Source organism: Malus sylvestris, chromosome 11 (assembly GCF_916048215.2).
Source record: "Malus sylvestris chromosome 11, drMalSylv7.2, whole genome shotgun sequence".
Classification (NCBI taxonomy): Eukaryota; Viridiplantae; Streptophyta; class Magnoliopsida; order Rosales; family Rosaceae; genus Malus; species Malus sylvestris.
The window spans coordinates 244,073-269,221 of NC_062270.1; the positions used below are offsets into that span (position 1 = coordinate 244,073).

The 25,149-nt window shown below is 36.1% G+C and overlaps 2 protein-coding genes and 2 long non-coding RNA genes across 6 annotated transcripts; 2 read left to right on the forward strand and 2 right to left on the reverse strand.

Moving 5' to 3' along the window:
• Nucleotides 1-367: 367 nt before the first annotated feature.
• LOC126591616 (lysine--tRNA ligase, chloroplastic/mitochondrial-like) lies at nt 368-4,898 on the reverse strand. The gene is made up of 14 exons (XM_050257375.1): nt 4,571-4,898; nt 4,221-4,439; nt 3,817-3,928; nt 3,517-3,625; nt 3,306-3,363; nt 3,098-3,166; nt 2,510-2,617; nt 2,199-2,291; nt 1,950-2,054; nt 1,594-1,800; nt 1,281-1,375; nt 1,104-1,194; nt 818-991; nt 368-729 (listed from the first exon to the last, which is right to left on the reverse strand). Exons 1-14 carry the CDS (start codon nt 4,835-4,837, stop codon nt 637-639), a joined length of 1,800 nt encoding a protein of 599 aa, XP_050113332.1. The 5' UTR covers nt 4,838-4,898; the 3' UTR covers nt 368-636.
• Nucleotides 4,899-8,168: 3,270 nt separating this feature from the next.
• Nucleotides 8,169-10,037, forward strand: LOC126591434 (uncharacterized). Its single transcript, XR_007612392.1, has 2 exons — nt 8,169-9,399; nt 9,498-10,037. It is a non-coding gene; the product is annotated as an uncharacterized LOC126591434 (long non-coding RNA).
• Nucleotides 10,038-16,549: 6,512 nt separating this feature from the next.
• LOC126588677 (uncharacterized) lies at nt 16,550-17,766 on the reverse strand. 3 transcript variants are annotated; one of them, XR_007611552.1, is made up of 2 exons: nt 17,211-17,766; nt 16,550-16,909 (listed from the first exon to the last, which is right to left on the reverse strand). It is a non-coding gene; the product is annotated as an uncharacterized LOC126588677 (long non-coding RNA). The 3 variants fall into 3 exon arrangements; XR_007611553.1 differs by having other exon boundaries at nt 16,590-16,879; nt 17,216-17,766; XR_007611551.1 differs by having other exon boundaries at nt 16,590-16,879.
• A 2,051-nt stretch (nt 17,767-19,817) lies between these two features.
• On the forward strand, nt 19,818-23,407 carry LOC126589874 (uncharacterized). The gene is made up of 7 exons (XM_050255312.1): nt 19,818-20,385; nt 21,016-21,102; nt 21,204-21,449; nt 21,563-21,727; nt 21,840-21,893; nt 22,026-22,172; nt 22,692-23,407. Exons 1-7 carry the CDS (start codon nt 20,209-20,211, stop codon nt 23,067-23,069), a joined length of 1,254 nt encoding a protein of 417 aa, XP_050111269.1. The 5' UTR covers nt 19,818-20,208; the 3' UTR covers nt 23,070-23,407.
• Nucleotides 23,408-25,149: the final 1,742 nt, after the last annotated feature.

Consider the following 25,149-nt stretch of genomic DNA (forward strand, 5'->3'; position numbering starts at 1 on the left):
ATTCGTATTGTGCAGTTGTATTCTCATATCACTGCTCGCTAGTCACTCTGTTTTTTTACGAATTTGGCTCTCTTTTCCTCATAAATAAATTAATAAAGAAAGAAATCTCCGCCCTTTTTTTTTTTGTTTTTTTTCAAGAGAGAGAGAGAGATGATACCGACGCACCCTCATATGGTCGGATCCGTACATCATATGAACAAAACAAGACCACCTAAAATATATGAAAGATTATTCTTTTCCCTTCTAATCTCTCTCCCATTCCCTTCCCTCCCATTTGAACGGTTACGGTTTAGGCACGTCAACATTTTATATTGATTTTTTTTATAGAAACAAAAAACAATATATGAGCGGATGAGAGAAAAGTGGATGAAAATAGGAAATGAGAGAATCTTACTCCAAAATATATTTCGAAGTTAATAACTACACCTTCGTTATCAGTAATTTTCCAACAAGTAATCTCCTTCTGCCAAACTCCAGCATCAAATGGCGGAACCACAAGTAACAAACCGACTGATCCGTTGCCCGTTAAACTGGGCATCAGTAGAAATAGATGAATGAAAAATAAAGCCGGTTGCAGTTTGAACTCAATATTATAACTCATCCTATTCCTAGGGCCTCCTGCTGCCTCAGACCTTCTTATTGATGAACTTTAAGAACCGGGAAAGCAATTACATCTCTAATGCTCGCCGAGTTTGTTAAAAGCATGACCAGCCTGTCAATTCCAAGTCCCTGAAAATATATACAACTTCTACCCATTAGTTTTCCTATGTTTTTCTCCCAAATTACAAAGATGCAGAAGGAAGGATAATGACCGTACCATTCCTGAAGCTGGAGGCATCCCGTATTCCAAAGCTGTAAGGAAATCATCATCAACAGTCACCTCATACAAGTCATCATTTTCCTTTCCTTTATCATCTGCACCATCTGTTTCGGAAGTACCTGCTGCTTTCTTCTCATTGTGCTGCCTCACTTGCTCTTCCAACCGTCCTCTCTGCCAAAATTTATCACCAATCATAACTTCTCTATGCTTTGTGATAGAAACTAACATAGGGAACTATACAACAATTGGCAGTGAAAATAGACAATCAGTGGTTCATGATTACCTGATCCATAGGATCAGTTAGTTCAGAGAAAGCATTGGCCAGCTCACGACCACAGATGAAAAGCTCAAATCTCTCAGTCAACCCTGCATTTCTAATTTGGAAGTACTCAGGAGTAAGGTGACATGTAAAAATGTCAAATTGCAAGTATTATGTAAACCAACATGGTTCGTGTAATACCTTCGGTGTGGCTTGGCCAGAGGAGATATCTCAATAGGATAGTCTAAAACAAATGTGGGTTGCAGAAGCTTTGGTTCTACAGCAAACTCAAAAACCTGGACAATTGAATTATTAGGACCAGAAAAAAAGAGACAACCTAGAACCAAAATATAACAATAATAAATCCACACTTTAAGAGTTTCTGATTTTCATCACTGGAATCTGTTATGTTCATATCAACAGCCTCCCATCAGATGGATAACTCAGCAAACTAATAAGTCTATCCACATATAAAACCAAGATCAAGAATTATGGACTGAAGATTGAGATCAACCTCATTAAGAAGGTGGCCAGTAGATGTGCATGCTTCAATAGAAACTTTGTCTTTGTGATCAAGGTCAACTCCGAGGGTTTTCAAAGTAACTTCTTTAGCCACTTTAAGATCATTGCTCAACTCACCAAAATCAATCCCAGTGGATTCTTTTACAAGATTGTGCATGGTTTCCCTCCTCCAAGGCCGCTCAAGATGTATCTCCGCCCCCTGCATAGAATATGATAACAGTTACAATGCATTAAAAGCAACTCAATATCATATATTAACTAATAAGCACACGTAATTTTCAACTTGCTTTTCACAGAAATGTGAACTGCAGAGAAATCCCATCACAAGTTGGGTGAAGTTGCATTTACCTGATAATCAACAGTGAGAGTCCCATGAACTGCAAGCGCACATTGTGTAACAATTTCCTCTGCCATGTTCATCATGCTTTCATAGTCTGAATATGCCTCATACATCTAAGATCAGACTAATACCAATAATGATCAGAGCTTCACTTGATAAAACTAAGAAAGTTAAATATATAATAGCCTACACCTAGTCACGCTAATTTGGTAAAGTATATTCAGACGAGTTGAAATAGACAGTAATAATTAATTTACCTCTATTGTGGTAAATTCAGGATTATGACGAGTTGAAATGCCTTCATTCCTGAATATTCGACCAATCTCATACACTTTTTCAAACCCACCAACCTGTCATCCATAGAAAGATCCTTTTCAATATCTAATTCAAGTGTAATATATGGTCTTTTTTTTTTTTTGGTAAAAAGTGTAATATATGGTCAGAAGTATATAGAAATGAAATATACTGTGATCATTCATTTGCTACTGTATGAAACTTAAACCAAGCTTTTACAGTGTTCCTGTGAACCAGTAATCATTCGCATTCTTAACAAATGCAAAGTCCTCACCAGCATTCTCTTTAAGTGGAGCTCGGTTGCTATTCTCAAATACAGGTCCCTTCCAAGTGAATTATGGTGTGTTACAAATGGCCTAGCTTCCGCTCCACCAGCTGCTCCCTAGTTTATCAAATCAATTAAAAACCACGTTCCAGGTACATGACATTAAAATAAATTCATAAAAATAATCAGAATTATATATTCCAGGAATTAAATAGTATTTCTTTAACTTGTCAAAATCACTCCAGGCAACAATTTCTTGCATAACCATTACCAACTGATATGAATATGTAAACACGTTAATCAGTGACCAATTTGGATTTGCACTATTTATTTATTTCTCTACATGCAGTTGCAATTTCTCTCTTAACTGTACAAATAAGTCAATGACTAAACAGCCAACGGTCAATTGTCATCTAAAAAATACTGTTAAAATATAAAGTTTTATGTTCACATGATGAACTCCACTTCAAGTTGTTCAGTTCCATTTTACAAGGAAAAACTTTCAGCCAGGCTTTTAATTAATACGTGCCTGATATGAGTACCAAATCAAACATCTAAAGCGCCAAACAAATATGAGACTGGGAGAAATTGTAAAACCTGCAGAACTGGAGTTTCAACCTCAATGAAACCAACAGACTCCACTGCCTTCCGTATCTCCGATATAATCTAATCAGTAAGACAAACAAGTAAATTATTTTCAATAATGGAATTATAAATTCTAAAATTATCAAACATGCAAAGGAACATCTAAAAATCTAGTAGGTTTTAATTGTTTTCTGGTAAGGAGAGAAGCAGAACGATTTACCTTTGCTCTTTTCCGGAATACATCAGCTACCTCAGGATTAGCAATCATATCTACATACCTAAATATTAATAGGAAAATAAGACACAACAAACAAAAAGAATTATAAACCTGTAAGTAAACCAAAACTTTCACATCTATTTATCAAATACAGGAGGAAACAAAGACTTTTGTATAATGTCTAGACATATACAAAAACAAAATATCAACTCACCGCTGACGGTAGCGCTTGTCCACATCTGTTAGACCATGATACTTGTCTGGCAGCGGGAGTAGAGATTTGGTAAGAATTGCAAAAGAATTCACATATATCGAAAGCTCCCCTGAGGAATTAACCAAGAATTTTTGTTAGCTTTCTTTGCAGGACCTTGAAGCAAATATAACCTCTTTCTAGACAAGCATGAAACTTATCCATAACTCAGGTATAATATTTGTTCGTTTTATTATGGAAGCCATTTCTCCTATCAGTGAAGCTTAGCAACTACTTATAAACAAGAAACATGAAAGAAGTTACCTTTCTCTGTCCGTTTGATAGATCCACTAGCACCAACTATATCACCAATATCAACAAGTGCCTTTAGCTGATCAAATTGTTCGTCTGCAAGCCGTTCCTTTTCACAATAAAGCTGAAGCCAAATGTCCATAACTTCACTCACAGCTTATCGAAGTGCTCGTTTCGTTTCACTTAAACGGTAATTCAAAGTGCGTTTTTTCAAAAGAAACAAGGAATGAGATAGGTAAGTGTTATTGGCACTCCAAAAATCTCATTCTACACTCCTCACAAGTGTATTTTTCTTTCCGTTTGGAGTGTAGAATGAAATTTTTGGAGTGCTAATAACAATTCCTATGAGATATAGCCAATCAATATTTGCAAAAATGTTAAGACATGAATATTATAACAATGCAAGCTTTCCTAACCTGAATTGTGCCGGAATCGTCCCTCAGTGTCAAAAATGCAAGCTTTCCAAACGCTCTGCGAGCCACGATTCTTCCTGCGATGGACACAGCATCCTTCTCGCCTTTTGCCTCTTCACCGTCCGCTAAATCCTTGTATATATCTTGCAGCTGATTAGCAGAGTGAGTCCTTTCCCACCCATAAGCATATGGCTCCAAACCTTTACTCCTCAGTTCTTCTACCTACGAAACCCATATGGAAATTCAAAGCGAGAAGTAAAATGTCAAGCCCAGAATTTGAATTCCTTCATGTCCCAGAATTCTGCCATTAAAGTTTCAGAGTATCAGTCAGAGCTTCATTGGATAGAACTTACCTTCTTCAAACGAATGGCTCGAACAGCGTCTTTATCGGAGGTGGAGGAAGATGTCGATGCGCGCCGGTTGCGGCCGCCGGCTCTGGCGGCGTTGGCAGGAGTGGTGGTGGTGGTGGAGGTGGAAGAGCAACAGCGGAGGACAACTCTAGAATACGAAGAAGAATGAGAAAATGGTCGTCTGAGAGTGGTGGTGGTGGTGGTCGAAGCAACGCGGAAGAGGTGCTTCAGTGGCTGCGAGGATAGGCTCCATAGCTTCACCGCATCCATCCCCTTGTTTTTGGTTTCACAGCCGAAGTGTCTACTTCTCACTTCACTTCTTCCATCTTTTTTTTTCTTCTGACTTTTACCATCAACAACTCCAACGGAAAGAGGAGCCACCCTATAGTGGGCTTTGTGGAATGGGCTAAATCTGGCCCATATTTTTGTGATGACCCATTGAAGTTGCGAACCAATTTTGGTGCCCTACCTTGAGTTGTAGTCGAAGCCAATTACATAATGTGATGCGTTTTAATTCTAGGGGTGTGTGATTTTGATTTCTCACATTTCTCTTATTAATTTCTTCATTTGATATTATTTAATTCATCGAATTTGATGGTCGAAAATTAATAGGATGTGCGAGAAGTTCTTACTAATAGGGAGATAGTCAAAGATTTATAGAATTTTTAGAAAACAAGTCAGTACACACGTGCCATAATACAAGTGAAAGAGAGTTATTTATAAGTGTCTCTCCAAATCAATGCAACTTAGTTTCTTGTAGATAGGATGGGATACCATTCCATGCCCTTGAATTTCCAAGACAGTTAACCCCCAACTCAATTTACTTTTCTTTTATTGGGATTTCAGTATTCTGGCAAATGTTTAAAGACAGCAACAGTTGGTTCCTAAAATAGTAGTTTGGTAAGAAGGGTTAGGAAACAGCAGCTCTACATACAACTGTTTAGCAAAATGATTAAATGATTGATGTTATAAACACCAAGGATGCCATCTGCTAATAGATAACGTGTTAATAACAAAATCTAACTACAACATAATCCATCTTTTATTTTGCAGGGATAAAATATAAAATGTTAACGTGACTTAACCGTAACCACACAAACAGAAGGGCATCGAAAGTTGGAGCGCAGACAATCCTTATCCGTTTTGCAGATATAAACTCTTGAGTACAGTAAAAAGTAAGAGCGGTCAAAATTGAGATCCACTCAGCCAAAATCCGTCATTTGCTTTGCGGAGATAAATTTTTGAGTCCGAATTGCCCAACTTTCAACAAAAATAAGACTAACAGAACATAACAGAACAGAACAGAGTCCCGTCACCATACGCAAGCCAAGTCCACAGAGGAGGCACGAAAATGGTGTTCAACAGCCTGATGGTGGAGTCGGTGGCGCACCTGTCGGCCGAGATGTGGCAGTACTTGGCATGCTTACCGGAGCGCTTGAGCAGCCACCAGCTGTTGGATCTCATCTTCTGCCTCCCTCTGCAGCAGTTGGGTCGCCTGGCCTTCTGCCTCTGGACCTTCCTCTGCGTCCCTCCGCCCGACTCCTACTACTCCTACTCTTTCTCCGACTCCGATGACTCATCCTCCACCGTCGATTACGATGACTATTACTACGATCCCCACTCTGATTGATTCCCTTCTGCTTCTTCGATTGTCTTTCCCTTCGCCGGCGCCTCCTGTACAGTAATTTCTACTATCCTTTTTGCGTTTTCTATATCTCAATTGCTTTGTTTTCGTTTCTGGAATGTTGGGTTTGTGCCGATTAGCTTGATCATTGACTTTTAATCTTCTTGTAGAATGATGGGTTGACTGCGTGATTTCTTTGCATTAATGAATTGGGTTGTTCAAGATTGCTCTTTTTTCTTCTGATTATTAGAATTTAATGGGTGATCAGCATGAGGCTCGAGAAGCTAGATACATAGTGTGACAAAAGCGCTTCGCTCTTCGAACAAATGTTGAGAATCAAGTGTTCTAAGAGTTGATTGCCAAGAAAAAAAAACATTGTTAGTGCATGTGGCATTGACTTGTTATGTATGTATGTATGGCAATGTATGTCTCGCAAGTTACTCGTTCACTAGTTATACAAGGTTGGAAACTCCTAGGTCTGATATGCAGTCCAGTCTTGGAGGCTATCAAGTGAGTGCACTCAAATTTGTAGGCATGATGCATGTCGAGTCTAAAATTTAGATATATCCAAGATCACTTTAGCAATGCCCTGAATCAGTAGGATGATGCTAATTTGACGGTTGATGTTTAGGTAACATTGTAATGCTTTGAAAGAAAATTTTATTGTTGATACTGATGAATGATGATCATGAAACAGAGTTAGGACGATGGTGTGAAGAATTAGGGAGATGTTATTGGCACTCCTAAAGGTCTTCCTGCCCTCATTATAAAAGTACAAGGAAAAATTTGTATAGAGAGGAGTGCAGCATATAATTTCTAGAGGGCCAATATTAGCTCTCAAAATTTATCGTTAGGAATTATCCAAAAGAAGCTGCACCAGCAGCTCATATTAATCATTGTTTATTCTATTTTGGTTTGGCTGGAATCACAATATTCTTTGTTAGGAAGGTGGATTAACTGATTAAGCATGGAGTAAGAACTAAACATTAAGTCAAACTTGATTGTTTCTCCGAAACACTGATAAAAGATCTGAGATTTCCTACGATTTGGGTTGCACAGATTCATTTGTCAAGTCTGAGGCAGGAGGGATGACGGTATGGTGAGTTTAAGATAATAAACAAATAGTCACATTTAATAAATTTATTGAGCACCTTCAATTTGAGGGAAATAGTTGAAATCCATTGGAAATTTGGCATTATGTGGGGTACAGACCATTGCTGTACTGATCTTCAGCAAGTTAATGCACTTTAGACTTTGAGTAGTCCAAGAAACGCCCGGGAGCAAGTTGGCAAGTTAGCATTAGCAGTAGTCTTTCATACTTTAAATTGGAAATTAGAGGATAGGAACTTGTGTTCACTGAATATCGAGTTATGAGGTATCCTCTTAGGTCGGCACTCATTTGATGGGCTGTAAAGACCTCCCGTAGAGAAAATATCTTGAACATCAAACATGGCCTTTTCTAGAAAATGGCCCCTTTCTCTTGGAGGTTGAAACCTACTAATATTTTAGAGATGATGTTCTGTGCACATTGCCCTATTAAGTCTGTCAAATTGTCAATGTAAGCGACATCAACCCATATTCTTCATGCAGTTTTTTCTACGTAGTCTGTAATTCAATTAAGAAACCCTTGGTTTTTAATTGAGTGGCCTTGGAAAAAAAGTATCCCATTTCATGTTTCTGAGTAACTTTAAATCGAGAACATAGTTTTTAATCACTTTCATTTTTTTTCCTTTTATTTATAAAACAGAATTTCCAAATTTTCATAAACTTGATGGGGTCCATGCAGCCCCTTCAGAGTTGTGTTTTTTTCAAAGAACTGTGTGCTTGTTGGAAGTTAGGAATAATACGCAAATTATTCAGTGTTGGATTTGCTGTTTTGTTGAGCATTTGATGATGCTGCACAGACTGCTTTTGTGAAATGTAACTTTTAAATTCTTCAGATACTGGCTAATGCATTTCAGCACTTATTGTAGGAAGATGCAGGATGGAGGATAGATTCTTGGATAAACTCTTTCGTTGCTATACATTGTAGGTTTGTCTGGGAGGGGACAGGATAACATTGAAGAGCAGGCTTAACTTCGTGTTAGATTGCTGGTCGCTGGTGGATGAAAAGGAAAACTACTTTCTGAATACATTTAAGTTGAGATCCCGGTCCTGTGTTTGTTTTCCTTCTTTGTCTGAAAGCTTCAAACAGTCTTATATTCTTTGAGTTGTAGATTTCTTTGGGTCTTATTATACGTGGAAGCATCGCTACTGGATCATATGCTGGTGATATTGTATATACAAATTGTACTTAAATATTGGATGATATAGTTAATAATTAGTAACACTCAACCTCGAACAGAATCTCACTTTCTGCAGTCATGTTCTTGCTTTTGATTTAATTTGTATTTGATTATTTGGATTTAATATGATGTACTCAGGAGGAGCACTAAGTACTAACTAAGCTAATGAGACCCAAAAATGGGTTGCTTCAAGCTCAGAATTATTAGGCAAGTACATCACCATGGCGCCGGTTTTTAGAAATGGAAACTTAAGCATGAAGATTTATTCATAGAAGGGTTACGTCTCTGAGATTGTTGGTGGAATTAAGAGTGACTCAGACAAATGAAATGTTCTCACATGTCTAATGATTTACGATACTAGAGAGACAGGGAATGCTTATTTGCTGGTGTGGGGGTAGCAGATCTATGGGGAAGAGTAAGATATTGGGCAGCCCTTTGGGCTTCAGTTTCAAATGATTTTAAGAATTACCCTCTTTCTCACATACTGTGGGATATGTTAGCAGCGTAAAGTGATTTTGGTTGAGGTTTTGCTACTTGTAATCAAATCCTCTTGAGAGATTTTCTTGTTTTGTTCTTGGTGGATTTCTTATCAACTTCTGTGTAATTCCACTTTTCTTTTTTAATAAAATGTTGTAGTTTCTTCTCAAAAAAAAAAAAAAAATCGTCTTCCCGTCAAGAATTGAGGACTTCCACGCTGGAATTCTGCACAGGAAAATGTACAAAGACCTGCAACATTAAAGAAAGAGAGTAGTGTGTGATGTCTCGTGTCGTATTTGAGACACTTTCGATATGATGTCTCAATTAGGCAGCTTCTGGTTCAAGGTCGACCGTAAATTAGTTGCTACATGGTCTCTGTTTTGGTAATCTGAAAGTGTAGGGATGGTGGTCGCTGCAGGGAAAGTATTAGTTGCTAAATCCTACATGTGAGTGATTTGAAAGCATTAACTCGGCATGTTAGGTTGAAGATTGGTGATTACTGCCTGATGCGGTTCGGGTTTTCTAATCTTCTGGAATTTTGCAGATACGGGCATAACCAAGTTGGCTAGAATAATGTGCTGGTTCTCTGCACCACTTTGAATTCCACTTCGTGTAGTCAAATATGGCACATGAAATGCATATACAAGTCAAACATGGATATGTTGAAGTTGTATCTAGCTGTTGATTGCAATATGTTTTCCAGTTTCTCCGCAGCATTAGGTAGAGGACGCTGTTCATCTTTTATCACGTGCGATGCGGTGGCGAGAATCCATTCATATTATTCGTTGGGGGATCTGGGTGGATCGCGATGGTTGTAGATTATTACTATTCTTCTAGCAGCAGAGGTAAAAACACAGAGCGAGAAAGTGAAATAAGAGAGAGGTGGTTTAGGTCAAAGAAGAATGCTAACAACGTTGTTATTTGGAAACCTTATTATTTTCATTCTTATTCTGTAATGCTACACGATGATTTAAACCATTTATTTCTAGGTCGTCATCTAAAAATCATCTCTATAAAAACTTAAATGTATCCATAAGTTTTTGCTCATCTAACTATTATTCAATAATTCTCTTAAACATTGAAATTATGACAATATTAGTGTAAACAGTTTTGACGATATTTTGTTTGGTTCTTTTGTTGCAAAGTTGTTGTTTAAAAGGTGACCTAGATAACATATGGTTTCGATCGTTAAGTAACAATGCTTGATCATAAAAAAGAAATGAGAAAATAGAAAGAAAAAAAAGGTTTCAAATATGGGGTGTGCTATCCACACACCCATTTTTACTTCTCACACACCCCTTGTTAATTTATGTCGTTGATCTTCTCCAATTCATCTGATCCGACGGTCGAAAATTAAAAAAGTATGGGAGAAGTAAAAAGAGGTGCGTGGATATCATACCCCTTCAAATATAAAGGTTGCTAGCCCTCTTAGGCTAATTAGCCAAAACAATGTGCTTGGCCCTTTATTATGAAATTTGATCCTTGTTCCATAGATTATAGTAGCTTTACTTTAATACAGACCATATATATTGTCTATAGTAGGGGTGGATGAAAGAGATAAGTCTCACAATTGGCTAATCATAATAATTTGGTTCAAATTTGTGTCTGACAAGAATCGAGCTTACGACTTTTTACTTATAAGTGAAAACCTAGTACTAAGTGGTGTAGATTATAGTAGTTTAGAATGTGAAGTTTTATGGTAAAAGAAATAAAGGAAATTATATAAGTGGCATTGGCATCAGTCACCAATGCCGGTGTATGTTTTCCAATGCATGTGGGGTCTTGACCTTCCATTATTCTTGCTCCCGTCTATTATTAAGGCAGGTTTGGCGCCCATTGTTAGCAATTGCTATATTTTCATAGTACAAAATCATGAATCATGAAGAGGAAAAAGGAAAGGAAAAGCCAGGCCTTAGGTTACTCCAATCATCCAATGGCTTATGAGAGTTATGGCCCACTCTCCCAATCTCAAGAGACTTATCAAATTATGCATGTATATATACGTACATATATATACACCTTCTTTTTCTTTGTTACACATTTGAGTATTTGACTAGTGAGTGCTGAACTGATGGACCCGTGAATTCTGAATTGATGGCCTTTCTATTTCTCCTCCCAACTTTCCAACTTTTCCAGTTGTTGTGGATTTTCAGATATTTTGCTGGCTTGAAATAATGGCCGTCTTGTTTAGTTTATACTTTCTGATTAATTCTTCTCAACTCTATAATTCTCTTTTGTTTTGAATGGATTAGAATTAATGGCCTTTTCTTAATTTAAAATGAAGAAGGAGACATTCATCCATGTTTTGGGAAGGAATCGGATTAAACAAAAAATTAAAATTATTTTGCATTTGAAGTTGGAACAATTGTTTTCTTTTAGTAGTCTATAAATAATTGCAAAACTTTAAATTGAATTAATACATCAGAAAGAATATATGAAGTTACCAAAGGATCGATGAACAACTCAAGTTTTTTTTATTCTTTTTCTTTTTCTCATCACTTGGTGGTTTGCTCATCACAATCAATAAGCATCATCATATACATATGTGTGTGTGTCGGAGCATGCTGGTTTGAAGACAAATCTTCCAAAAGGATTTTGTATTCCGTCGGAGCAAATTAAGAATCCTTCACATTCTCCTCTCCTAGTTTCACAATTTAACTTACTTCTTGCATCATTGCATGTTCAAATGCTGCATTCATATGGCATCAACAATTAAAAATCCTTGAGGTTTCAATCAAGGGCCACTCGAATTCAATATCAGATGTATTTTTCATATCATTACTAGTTAAACTATGCTCTTATTAATAAAAATAAAATAAAGAATTTCGACCAACTCGCATACAAGGACAAACCATGTCCATGGTTCACATGTTCATGGACCTTTGTGTCCCATCCAGTCCCACATTATTTGCCAGTTTTCCACCAGAAAAAGAAAAAAATATATATATATCGTTTTCCAGTATTTGTTTTTCAATTACTTTTAAATTATTATTATATGTTAATAATTTGAATTTTCTGTGGTCCTGAAGCAGCGAAGCCAACCATTAATTATGCATGCATGGCTCCTTGACGTCGCTGAAGGCGGCCGTGTGCAACAAGACACCTCACACATTGTATATTCCTTTTTCTTTGCACTAATTACAATCTAATAGATGATGATGGAGCACGGAATTAATGTTATTTTAGATACGGAAAAGTTAAAAGAATGAAGGGTCATTTAATTAAGAAAAGTGATTAGAAGATTGGTAATTTATAGATTAAAAGATTATTTGTTGCTATCATATCTCGAAAGTAGATGTTTTAGACTTTTCATGTTGTCCAGATTAATACTACTTTCGTTTGGCTTGTCATTTTTGATCTCATAATATATGAATTCGAAGAAAATGACAAGACTCGAGCGAATTATGTCATTTAATGTGTTCAACTCAGATTTTCATATTTTATGATCTTTTTTATATTTTGTTATTTGTTTGATTTATTTTCTACTTGGAGTTAGGGTTTGCTAAGACTATTTAAACAATATTTAGGGTTGTATTTTATCATTGTATCATATTATTCAATTGAAAATCCAAAGTTTTTCTCAAATTTTGTAAGTTTCATAATTTTTCAAAACTGACCGTTCGTGATTCATTTACCTATAACGCTCGTTGTGTACCTAGATATCCAAAATAAAATGTTAGGTTTTTATAAGAACTAGGAAAATAAAATAAGTAACTATTTTCTTTTTAAGTATATGCAAAACTAAATCCGGATATAACTTTTTCAACTTTTAATATAAAACAAGCTTAAAGTTTTTGTCCCAAAAATAAAAGTTGGCATGCCTTTGAATAGATTGATAAGTGTATGCCGCAATTTGCTACGAATCGCGCAGCCAGAAGCCAAAGAAAGAAAAAGAAGAAGCTCCTTTCTCGATTGAAGCCTTTTTGTATGGTTAGTAGTCATGAGCTTAACAGTTAACGGAATAAAGCATACAGATTTAACGTTTTAGATTAGAATTAGTTACTCGTTCCATAATTTACTTTAGTTTATTGATAAGAAAAGTTGAAAGCAAAAAGGATTTTAAGCAACAGTACATTTCAGATACGAATCCTCGGGAAAAGATAGTGGAAAGTTGTTGATCTTGAAATACCACCAAAACTATGTCAATGATCACATGCTTGGATTTTCAAAAAGGAAAGAAAGAACAAGTTATGATGCATGCATTTGTTTTCTTCAATTATTTCAAGTTGAAACGGAAAGGGAACGAAAATCTTTATGTATTATCTTTCTTTTCCATTATTTTTTTATTATTTTTTTGTTAAGAGATTCTAACAATCAAGGGGTTTTAAGTTTATTTGTTAGCTTGGAGTCCTAGTAGCTTGAAGGAACCATGGTGCCCGAGACAAGGCATGGACCTCAACGTTTGAGACTCGACCCAATCTGGTACCCTAGTACTGGAAAGCCAAACCCAATAATCGACCTAAGACTTGATCAAGGTTCCAGTGCCTGGCAGTCCAGACTCTGGTACCGATCTTGCAGCCAAACCCAGATTCAAGGATCCTGATGCGTGAAATCTCGCTACATTGATTCGACCTAGTATAGTTGAAAATAAAAGGTTTGCTGTAAATTTCATAATTCTCTACAATAATTTCACAAACTCGAATATTTTACTCTTCTCGATAAGAAATTTTTTATAAGATTAAAAACAAAACAATAATAGGAAATAAATCAAATCATAGAAACCCAGATGATATCAAATAAAATCTATAAATACTTTTTTTATATATATTTTTCAACAAATATATTCGCCAAACAAGTCAATTTAGAATTCCATTCGTTTTAATATTTCATATTCATATTTTGGCATCCTTTGTTGTCTAAAAAAAAAAAAAATCATATTTTGCCATCCGAATAAGTATTGAAATTAGAAAGTAGAAAAAAGTTCCATAAGAGTAAAAGGATTCTCATAGCAATGACAAAATGTACTTAAATATTTCTTCTCCGTAACACCGTATTATTGATAAGTTTTTTCCTCCGTAGCATTTTATTATCGGTAATGTTATATCAGTCATCCATATCATAAAAATAACTCTACTACGACTACACTTCAAAACACGATTGACATGCGCTAATCAGGGGACCAAGGAGCCCACTCCCACAGCACATAACAACGTATTTTCTCATAATTCACACCCCCAACATGAACCCATGTGCTGTGCTGGTGACACAATCAGACGCAGAATCACTACTATACACTACTCTATACCATACCATACGCCTGCCTTATACGTACACCGTACACTTTACCATGCCACCAAATTTGACAGTCAGACAGAGATCCCAGTGAGTGGTTCCCAGTGGGTACAAATTTGAATCTCAAATTATGACTCTTTAACCCCACTCCGATGACTCCACTGAGTCCACTCCACCACCACTTGCCTTCGGGTTCTCTTTCCTTGCTCACTCAATTCTTTTTTACTTTTCTACTGTTGTTTTTACCGTTGCTCGTGATTCGCGCTAACAGGTTGGTGCGTGCTCACGGGCGGGGACTGGTAAGTTTATGTACACGTGTATGGTGGCTGATGCAACCACACGGGTGTTACAAAATTCCCTTGGCATCATTTCTTTGTTGTTGTTCACGAGCCAATGAATCATCATGATCTCTGTCTCTCTCTTGTTGCTGCCCCTGGATTTCCTATATATATTGGTGATGATTTTCTACAGGTACAGTTATACCACTCAGATGATCAAATCCGTAAAAGGAATTCGAAGATGATCTCTTTCACCTAATCTTCATGATCCATAAATTTGGGCTCTTTAAATTTGATTAACCGGCTAAATTTATTAAACTTTTTATTAATGATGCGTCTTGTTTATAATTGTTTGATCAAATTTTAAAAATCTGGAATTATAGGTCATGAGGCTTAAGTGGAAGGGATTATATCAAATCCATCATTCACCTTTAACTTTTTGTACCATCAAAATTTGGGAGGCATATTGTCTGCCAGTGCTTTTCTCATCATTTTTTAGTCGTGAAGTCATGGTTAAGCCACGTCAACATTTTATATTGATTTTTTATAGAGACAAAAAAATAATAGGAATATCAAATATTGACGTGGCTTAACCATGATCTCACAAATAGAAAAGTATGGGAAGAACACCATAACAGGAGGGCAGACAATCTACCTCTCAAAATTTTTAGTTTTTATTTATCCAATTTGACCGAGTCCATAAAAATAAAAACACACTTTTTCAATTGAAATACCAAGCAGTTCGGGTCGGTACCAAGCACAAACAATAGTGCTCAACTTTGCAAGTCTATGCATATGGTTTTCTGTTGAAGAATGTAAACGTGTACAGAAATTTGATAAATTTGATATGTAACTGAGTAGTTATATCATTGGTAACATGAAGATCTCTTTTTATAACACTTGTTGCGCTAGCATGTGATCAAGTTCAAGTAGGAGATGATAATGTTACCGGACTAATTAACAGTGATTGTTGGTCCGTCTTTATGAAATATCAGATGGGGTCCAAATGCTGGATGTACCAATCTTTTGTGACTTGTGAGTTTGTTGCGCATAGAGCTTTCTAATTATTTTGTTTGTGGTTCATATCGGTATGGGGCACTATGTGTGCCGATATGATGCAAGATTCATCCAAACCAATTAATGTTTTGATTTGATCGTTGATAAGGAATGATATAGACCTCAAAATTTGAACTAAAGCAGTTCGACTCATTCGTTTCATAATTCCTCGATAATTAAATCAAACTTAATTAAAAATTTATCATATTGCATTGTGAAATCAAACCAAAGTATACCATCCACTCGGCTTTGATCTGTCAACAGAATAACATATTTCAAATATAAAATAAGACTGAAAAATCATATACTTCGGAATCTCTATACTTTGTCATACTGCTATTTATCTTACAACTCTAAAAAATCATATACTTCGGAATCTCTATACTTTGTCATACTGCTATTTATCTTACAACTCTAAACAATAAGGTAATGTTGCGCATGAGAACCCACGACATAACATTATTTGTTTTTCGCGTCACGGTATCACAACGAAGGTGTGTGCAAGTTATTCTCTCGTTAACATGAGAGCAACTCCACCCATGTGGGTTGCTCGGGGGACAGTGGAGAAGAAGGGGCCGGAGGCCCGGTGGAGAAAGGTCCAGCCGTGTGGAGGCCGAGCGACGGTGGGAGCCCGAGCGAAGGGGGGGTGGGGAGTCGACGGGCCTGTGGCCCGAGGGCTTTGCAATTTTTTATTTTTTTTGTGTCAGAGAGAGAGAGAGAGAGAGAGAGAGAGAGAGAGGGACCAGAGCTTTTGCAATTTTTTATTATTAAAACAAACAAAAAAAACTATTATTTTAATTGTTTATTGCTAGGGAGAGGGTTCCAAGGGTGGAGATGTAAATGACAATTACTGTTCATTAATGATAGTTACTATTCATTTAAGGCAGTTACTGTTCAATAGGGTGGATTGAATAGTGGATTGACAGGGGGTAGACTCCATGGGTGGAATTGCTCTGATCCTCTTTGGATTCTTTTGGTGAGGATCTTGGGATCCATGAATCGTATTTGTTCATTATACATCGTGTATTCATTTTTGTCAAGTATTATTTGTATTTAATTTTAAATAAAAATATTTAAAATAATTTATAACCGTATAATGTATGATGAATAAACACGATTAATAGATTTCCGAGATATTCACAAAAAGATCCGGATCCATTCTCTCGCTCAATAGAAGAGTCAAAATAATTTCCACACAATTTTTTTTTTCCACAAATTAATTGGTGATGAGACGATGGTAACTGTGGTTGGCAGGTGACGGAAAACAAAAGCGACGGGTCCCCTCTGCGGCTCTGCGTCAGTCATATCTCCACCTTGGTAATCATGAACGCAGCTGACGAGAACACTTTTCATTGGGATTCTGAGACGATGAATGTGTAATATTACTGAACTGCCACCGGTTAAATATAAATGTTAAGTTCTAAAGTTATAACATCTAATTTAATATTTGGGTGTGGAACCAGTTAAATGTGTGTGTGTGTATTATTGGCAATGCAGTAGCTTTCAGGCCCTCGAAACCTTCCACTGTTGTGTTTCACAGTGGAGCTTCGAACTCCATTGCCGTAGCTAGTCTCATGCAAGTGAATATTCTGCTCGTGTGTCAGATTATATGTCTCTCGGGCTGGACGGAAGAACACATATGTTATTTCTATAATTTCATATGTTAATAAAAATGACAAAAATAATAATACCTTACTTGTAAGGAATACAGTGCAAAGTTTTTTTTTTGGAAAAACTGCTACAACAAAGCCAGGGCTAAGAAGCCAAACAAACAGAAAGCCAACAGAAGCCAAACAAGCAGCATAAGCAAGACAAGCTGTGCAGGGATTTACAAGAAAAGAGACGCAGCACCTCATGCCCAGGCGTCATCCCTGCAAAGCTAAAAAAACTAATGAGTACACGGCAAACCATCATTGTTTAAGACACAGTGCAAAGTTTTTTTAAGAAAAAAAATTTAAGGTGGTCAAATGGGACTGAAGAACGAGCTAGAAACCAGAAAGGAAGAATACTTTGAATAGGCATGGCAATTGACATCCAGATGCTTTCGCTTCCGAGTTCCTTCCTTCCACCATTTTATTTAGTTTATAATATTATTGTGTGTATAAGATGACAATAATTGTCATGTGAAAAGTGCAGAAGTTGCCTCAGAATCAGATTGCACTCACACTCATCGCTCCTTGCTCAAACATTTTTGGTCCTCACCGAACAGTCAACACATGCTATTGCTTGTGATTCACTAAATTATTAAACTCATTGGTCCAACTGCGTACATGCATTAACTTTACCAGCGATATATATTGTCGATATTACTGATGATATAGCTTATGCTTTTTCCAATGTTATAGTTGTTGATATTTAGTCGAAAATGTAATTAATTTTGACATGTAATGAATGTTTTAACTATCTAGAATGTGGATTACTCACAAATTGTGTTTTTTTGTTATGCATACTTTTTTACATGATTATTGTTCAGTGATGACTTAAAATGATGTTTAAATTATGTAAAATATATATGGTAACGTTAAACGAGTGATTGGCATTAAATTGATTAATTAAATAGCGTTTGAACAATATTACGTATTTTAAAACTACTATGTGTCTTATATTGGTCTCATTTTACTTTTTATTACTTTGACGATGGGGTAATATACTAATATATATAGCAGGGACTACATCTGTTGATGAGTTTGGGAAATTGTGCATTTCCATGGTTGAAAATAGGATATAAAATGGGGGAGGAGAGGACCATTGTTCCCAGTATTATCGTAATTAATATATTTATTCTGTTTAATTATGCATAAAGAAATGTGCTATCCACGCACATTTTTTTACTTTTTTCACATTTCTTGTTAATTTTTGTCATTTGATATTTTTCAATTTATCCGATCCAACGGTCGAAAATTAAAAGGATATGAGAAAAGTAAAAAATGATGTGTGGATATCACATCCCATGCATTAAACGTAAGCCACTGCCTGCCATTGAAAAGTTTAATTATGCATGTAAATAAAAAGTATAGAATAATATGGTGGATGGTGGAGGTGCCATTGAAATGAGATTGGAACATAAGAATCTTTGTCCAGAATAACCAACAAAACAAATGGTCGTGGACGAGACTCCCCGGTATCAAGGATTCTCTGCTATATAGTGCTTCCTCAAACGTCTTAATATGTCATCTCGTTTATGCCTTGCAAAGGAGGGAGATTTAACGAAAAACTCACGGTATTGTTCATTTTAACAAAAAATCATATTTTTAAACTAAAAAGTCAAATATGGTACTATTCATTTTACTCTTTATTTTATCTTTATCATTAAAACTCAAAGTTTTCAAGCTATTTTCATTAGATTTCCTTATAAAGAAAGATTTTTTTAGGATAGTGATGTCCACACATTATTGGACTCTCACACTCTTTTGGACTTTTCACATATCTTTATTAATTTTTTGTTATTGATATTTTTTTCATTCATTCGATTCAATGAAAAAAACTAAAGAATACTGTGTAAAAGTAAAAACGAGAGCGGATAACTCTGTCCTTTAGTAAATGTGATGGGGGTTATTTTTGAATGAGGAGTGAAAATGAGAAACTGGAAAGATATTTCATGAACCTCCCAATAAGTCTTTCCAAACGACAAACCAAGCTGTAGCCTCAAAAGCTTTTAGCACCATAATTTATCCGGTGGACCTTCCTTTCCCTTTAAAAGAATCGGGTTCATTTTCGACCGCATTGTTTAATTAAACATCTAAGTTGTTGTTTTATTATTATTAATATATAAAATAAAAAACTGTTATCAGCATTTTAAATATTTTATTCTATATTTTTTATAAGTGTATTTTTTTTAATTATAGAAAATTTAGACTGCCAAATATGATTTTTAAAGTATTAATAACAATTTTCTTAAAATAATAGTCTAGTTATATTTCTTCTCTTTTTATAAAAATAAACTTTCCTCTACTTGTATAATATCATAGCATACGGCTTTGTATTTCGGGCATATTAAAAAATCTTATTGAGATGTACAAAAATCAAATTATACAATAACAAGAGTATTATTTTAAGGATAATAGTAAAGATATCAAAATTTTAAACTAAATTTACAAAATAAATAATATATCATAAATAAAAAATAAATATATTAATCAATACTTAAAAATAATATAATTATCCACGCCATATCATTTAGCACAATTAAAATTTTAAATTTCTAATAATTTTTTATATTAACTCCTTTTATGTAATAGTTTTGAACTTCATGCTCTTGCAAAAGCCTAAAAATTGAAAGGAAGCAGAGAGAGAGAGAGAGAGTTAATTTGAGAGAGAGAAAAGTAGAGGGAAAATGACAAGAAAGAAAGAAATGTGCAGTTCTTGAAATGTGAAAGTAGAGAGATAGAAAACGACAAAGTTCCCAAGTGGGTTCTTGAGAGACAGAGGTGGGCAGTTTTATTGGATTTTGGCGTTGAAGGTTTCAAGCAGAACCAACTCACCCAGCAAAGCTGCGTCATTTGGGTTCTCACACAGAGAGAGAGAGGGGTCTTTGTGTTTCTGGGTAATGATCAATGTGCTTGCTTGAGCTCTAACCTACGCTGCTGGGTCTCTATATTGTAGCACTGTGAGAGAGAGAGAGAGAGAGAGAGAGAGAGAAAGCTTTGATTTTTTGAGCTTTTTGGGTCTTTGTTTTGCTGGGTTTACCAAATGGAGTTTGCTGGGTGCAGCAGAGGGAGCTCTGGGAGAGCTCTGGCGCTGGCCATTTGCCTATTGACCTTGATCTCTCTATCTTGTGCTGCCAGATTGAGTGCTTCTTCAAGGCAGAAGCTTGATGTCCACAAGCACCTAAACCGCTTGAACAAACCCGCCGTGAAAAGCATCAAGGTTTCCTCTTTTTCTTCAACTTTACATTCTTTCTTCATTTAACTTTCTTGGGTTGTGTTTATTTTTTGAAAAAAAATTGAAAAAAAGGAAGAGCTTTCTTGCTTTTTTTGTTCTCTCCCTTTGTTGGATTTCTGAGAAAGTGGTGGAAAATGGAAGAAAGTTCAAAATTTTATACATTTTTTTGTTGTTTTGATTAGTTCTATTCATTTATTTGGGTAAAAATGTTTGATTTATTTGTATTTTCTTATTGTTTTCTCAGTGACCAATTGGGAAGTGTAAGCAAATGGGTTTTCCCCTATGATTTTCAGTATAATATATATATATATATATATATATATATATTTTTTTTTTTTTTTTTTTCTGCAGAAGCTTATTATTATTTTTTAAAACAAAACAATGATTTAGTCGTTGTTTGCTCTTTCCTCTCTTTACAATGATTTCCTTTTAAAAGTAGTTACAGAAGATCAGAAAAATGAAAAGAAAAAAAAATCCAAAAAAAAAAGTGTAGCAATGTCTTCAATTATTTTCTCTTGATTCTTGAGAGTTAGCAAGTTTCTTTGTTGTAATATTTTGCACTGCTTCTGTTGTAAGATCTGACTCGAGAATCTTTTGATTTGTTATGGGTATTAGAGCCCAGATGGAGATATTATAGACTGTGTTCATATCTCTCAGCAACCGGCTTTCGATCACCCTTACCTCAAAGATCACAAAATCCAGGTCCATTTTCCTCAACAATACGTTGTTAAATTTGACAATTTTTTGTTCCTTTTGCCTATTGCATTGTTTCTAAGTTTACTTTTGTCTGTTTTGTTTTTCAGATGAGGCCTACCTACCACCCCGAAGGGTTATTTGCTGAGAACAAAGTGGCTGAAAGTACAAAAGAAAGGGTAAATACCCAGCTGTGGCATGTCAATGGGAGATGCCCGGAAGATACTATTCCGGTAAGGAGAACGAAGGAAGATGATATTCTGAGAGCAAGTTCAATGAAACATTATGGAAGGAAGAAGCAGAGAACCATACCAAAATCTGCTGATCCTGATCTTGCCAATGAGAGTGGCCATCAGGTAAGCTTTCTCTAATGGACGTTCTTAGTCTTCCCTGTGTTCTTTAAACTTTATTTTAGTGGATTTCTTAATTTTGTTTTAATTGGCTTCTTTGTTTTTTTGGGGGTGATTAGCATGCAATTGCATATGTCAATGGAGATAAGTACTATGGAGCAAAAGCAACCATAAATGTCTGGGAACCCAAGATACAACAGCCTAATGAGTTCAGCTTGTCTCAGCTGTGGGTATTAGGAGGATCTTTTGGTGAAGATCTGAACAGCATTGAAGCTGGCTGGCAGGTACTATCTTAATCAAGGCCAAAAAGTATTCGAGCCTGTATTTACCAAGTTACTTATTTTCTTATTGAAACGTGAAGTATCGATCTTGATACTTGTTTGTGCACTGCAACAGGTAAGCCCAGACCTCTATGGTGACAACAACACAAGACTTTTTACATACTGGACTGTAAGCTTCCAAAACATTAAATTTCCCTTAGTTTTTCGCGTTTGCATTTTTGTTTCTTGTTTATTTTCAATTTTAATAGTTTTGCTAATGTGTTTTTTCCTTGCATGCTTCCCTTCCGTGACTATGTTACAGAGTGATGCATATCAAGCCACTGGTTGCTACAACCTCCTCTGCTCAGGCTTCATTCAAATCAACAATGAAATAGCAATGGGTGCAAGCATCTCTCCAGTTTCAGGCGTTCGAGGATCGCAATATGACATCAGTATACTTGTCTGGAAGGTAAAAAGCAAGCACAAATGGGTCATCTAGTTTGTGGTAAAAGAAAACAAAGGAATATAGCTGATAAACTCCTAAAGGAGGCATATGAGCATGGATAAACGTTAATCAAATTCATCATAGGCAATATAAGCAGCGAAATATATGTGTATATATATGTATAATATGTATTTATATACAATAGATATACATCATCATCATCATATGCAATCTTTGAGAATTAGGGGGTAGGGGCAGAAATCCATTGTGGTTGAGATTCTAAGAATCTGACTGTTGTTGATAAAGGGACAAGCATTGTTTATGCAGACATTGACAAGTTCCAAACTTTGATTCATCTTTCTTTGCATGCATGTCACGGGAAAGATAATAGCATTGTCTTGCCACTCTTTTGTTTTGCATAGGCATAGGCTATAGGATAGTAGAGACCCTTTTTATTCCCTCTATAATTCAATAGTAGATATAGATGCACATTTGAGAAAACTGTTTTCACTTGGGAAAACTGTGGTGTTTTTTTGTTCGTAGGATCCAAAGGAGGGGCACTGGTGGATGCAATTCGGAAACGACTATGTGCTGGGTTATTGGCCTTCTTACCTATTCTCCTACTTGGCTGACAGTGCTTCCATGGTTGAGTGGGGAGGTGAGGTTGTGAATTCAGAGCCGGACGGCCAGCACACCTCAACCCAAATGGGCAGCGGACGTTTTCCAGAGGAGGGTTTTGGCAAGGCAAGTTATTTCAGAAACATCCAGGTTGTTGATAGCTCAAATAATCTCAAGGCCCCAAAAGGGTTGGGCACGTTCACTGAGCAACCAAACTGCTATGATGTTCGAACTGGCAGTAATGGAGACTGGGGTCATTACTTTTACTACGGAGGCCCCGGTAAAAACTCGAATTGCCCGTGAGGTGAAAAAGACCATTTCACCGCTCTACTTAATCCTATGTGTATCATTCAATCTAGTGTAATACCTTTTTCTTGTTCTTGTTCTTCTTCTCCCTTGTATACCCTTTTTATTTATTTTTTCCTTTTCAGTGCTTAGGTTGGTTGGGGTAGTACTAGTAGACAAGTGGTTGTAGCTTTTTATGTAGTGGGAAGTTTTGACTCGTTGGTGTTTTTAGTGAAAGGATCAATCTCGCTCCATGTAAGTAAGTGGTGGGTGGGTGTGAAGAAGGTAGGCCGAGTTTCTCAGAAGCCTAAAGAAACGAAGGCCTTTTTTTAATTATATAAAACTCCTTTGGTATTCTTCTTGTTTGTATACACTCCAAATTCCAATCCCTCTCTTGGAGTAGCCTTCGTTTGCTGAAATTAATCACGTTTCTGGTTCTAAAATGTTGAGCAAAAGCATTGGAACTCGCAAGTCTCACCTCTTTTTGTTTTTGTTTTGTTATATGTTATTGTATTTGTTGAATTTGGGTGTTGGTGTAGGTGGTGGTGGCGGTGGCGGGGATGTGGTGCCCTAGAGAATATGCTGCTGGTGTAAAAAGGTGTCTGGAATGGGATGGGATGTGATTTTGCATGTGAGTGAATGACAATTCTTTTTGTTAGATTAGATTATCGGATTAGATGCCCCACCAGAGCAGATTCAGAGACGCACTTTGCATATGGTTGCATTGCATGTCCACCACCTCTACGCCCACTACCCATCACAGAGAACAAATTTTCTGCAGTTCGAACACCATGTGTAGGTGTCAGTGTCTTAAATTAATCACGTATCTTACAAAGATGAAAACACAAGTAGTGCGTGATAGATTTGAAATGTTGTTACATCCCGGATGTCCATTGTGAGGTTCTTTCATTCTAAAGCCATCTTCCAGCTTAGATTCCTTCACTAAATTTTTAAGTGTGTAAAGCTAAATGCATTTTCAAAAGACGAGAGAGAGACATGCATGTTGAGCTTGGAGTCTTTTTGGGGCAACTACTAAATGTTGGAAGCAAGTTTAATTGGTTAACAACTAAAAAGTTAAGTTGTGTTCCAACATTGTCGTCTTTGCGTTGGTTGCTCTCTTGATCCAACCAGTTGCTGTGATACAGCGTTTTGTAAAGGATCTGTTAAAAAGTCCAGAATACTCAAAAAATCTTTTCATAAAGCATTATGTTATTGATGTTACAAGCGGTTACCAACGTTTTTTTTTGCATCCGAGAGTTTGCGTTTATAGAGAACTAAACCTAAGAAACCCTAACTTTGATGGGTTAGGCACAAATCTTAAACTAACAAGCAAAACCCAAATACTAAAATAAATATAAATACTAATATTTTCCAACAATTACAAATAGTTAACAACGTTTTTTTTTGCACCCGAAGGTTTGCGTTTGATTCTTCAATATCCCTGATCTCAAAACTATTCTTGAAACTTAACCAAACCAGTCACACTTTGGGATTCTGATTGTAATTGAAAACAAACATGAAAATATATTGATTGATTGTGATTGTGATTGTGATTGTAATTTTCAAAAAGATTATGTTAATCAGATTTGGGCCAAGGGGAGGGGACTTGTGAAGCCCGCATTGCTTAATACGCCGTACGTTTTAATACAATTTGGGGATTTGGGATGTCCACATTAAACAGTCCCTACCCTTTCATCTCAGTTCCTTTATTCTCATCTGCCATTGACACAAGTTTACTTAGAGGTGTATTCAAACAAAATTTTAAAAAAGTTTATAGTACTTCATAAAAATCTGAGTGTATTTATTTATTTATTCTTTAGGAAATCAGGCATCTTTTGCTAAGATTTTTAATAATTTCACCAAAAATTCATATAGAGTCCATGAAACTTCATTAAAACTCCATGGATATATAACACTTTAAAATCTTTCAAACTCTCAATTGAATACAAGCCCTTAAAGAAATGAATTTAAGAAGAAATGGATCTATTCCCAATTTCCGACTTCCCTCACATTTACTAACACAAGAAAGTATATGTGGATCCCATTTTAAACCAGGGGCGGAGCCAATATGGCCTCACAATGATCATCTCACCCTTGT

Coding starts and splice junctions, on each gene's coding strand:
- LOC126591616 (XM_050257375.1), bottom strand. CDS start 4,837: ATGGATGCGGTGAAGCTATGGAGCCTATCCTCGCAGCCACTGAAGCAC. Junction 4,440..4,570: donor GAGCCATTCGTTTGAAGAAG/GTAAGTTCTATC, acceptor TGGGTTTCGTAG/GTAGAAGAACTGAGGAGTAA. Junction 1,376..1,593: donor CTGGCCACCTTCTTAATGAG/GTTGATCTCAAT, acceptor TCAATTGTCCAG/GTTTTTGAGTTTGCTGTAGA.
- LOC126589874 (XM_050255312.1), top strand. CDS start 20,209: ATGGAGTTTGCTGGGTGCAGCAGAGGGAGCTCTGGGAGAGCTCTGGCG. Junction 21,450..21,562: donor CCAATGAGAGTGGCCATCAG/GTAAGCTTTCTC, acceptor GGGGGTGATTAG/CATGCAATTGCATATGTCAA. Junction 21,728..21,839: donor GCATTGAAGCTGGCTGGCAG/GTACTATCTTAA, acceptor GCACTGCAACAG/GTAAGCCCAGACCTCTATGG.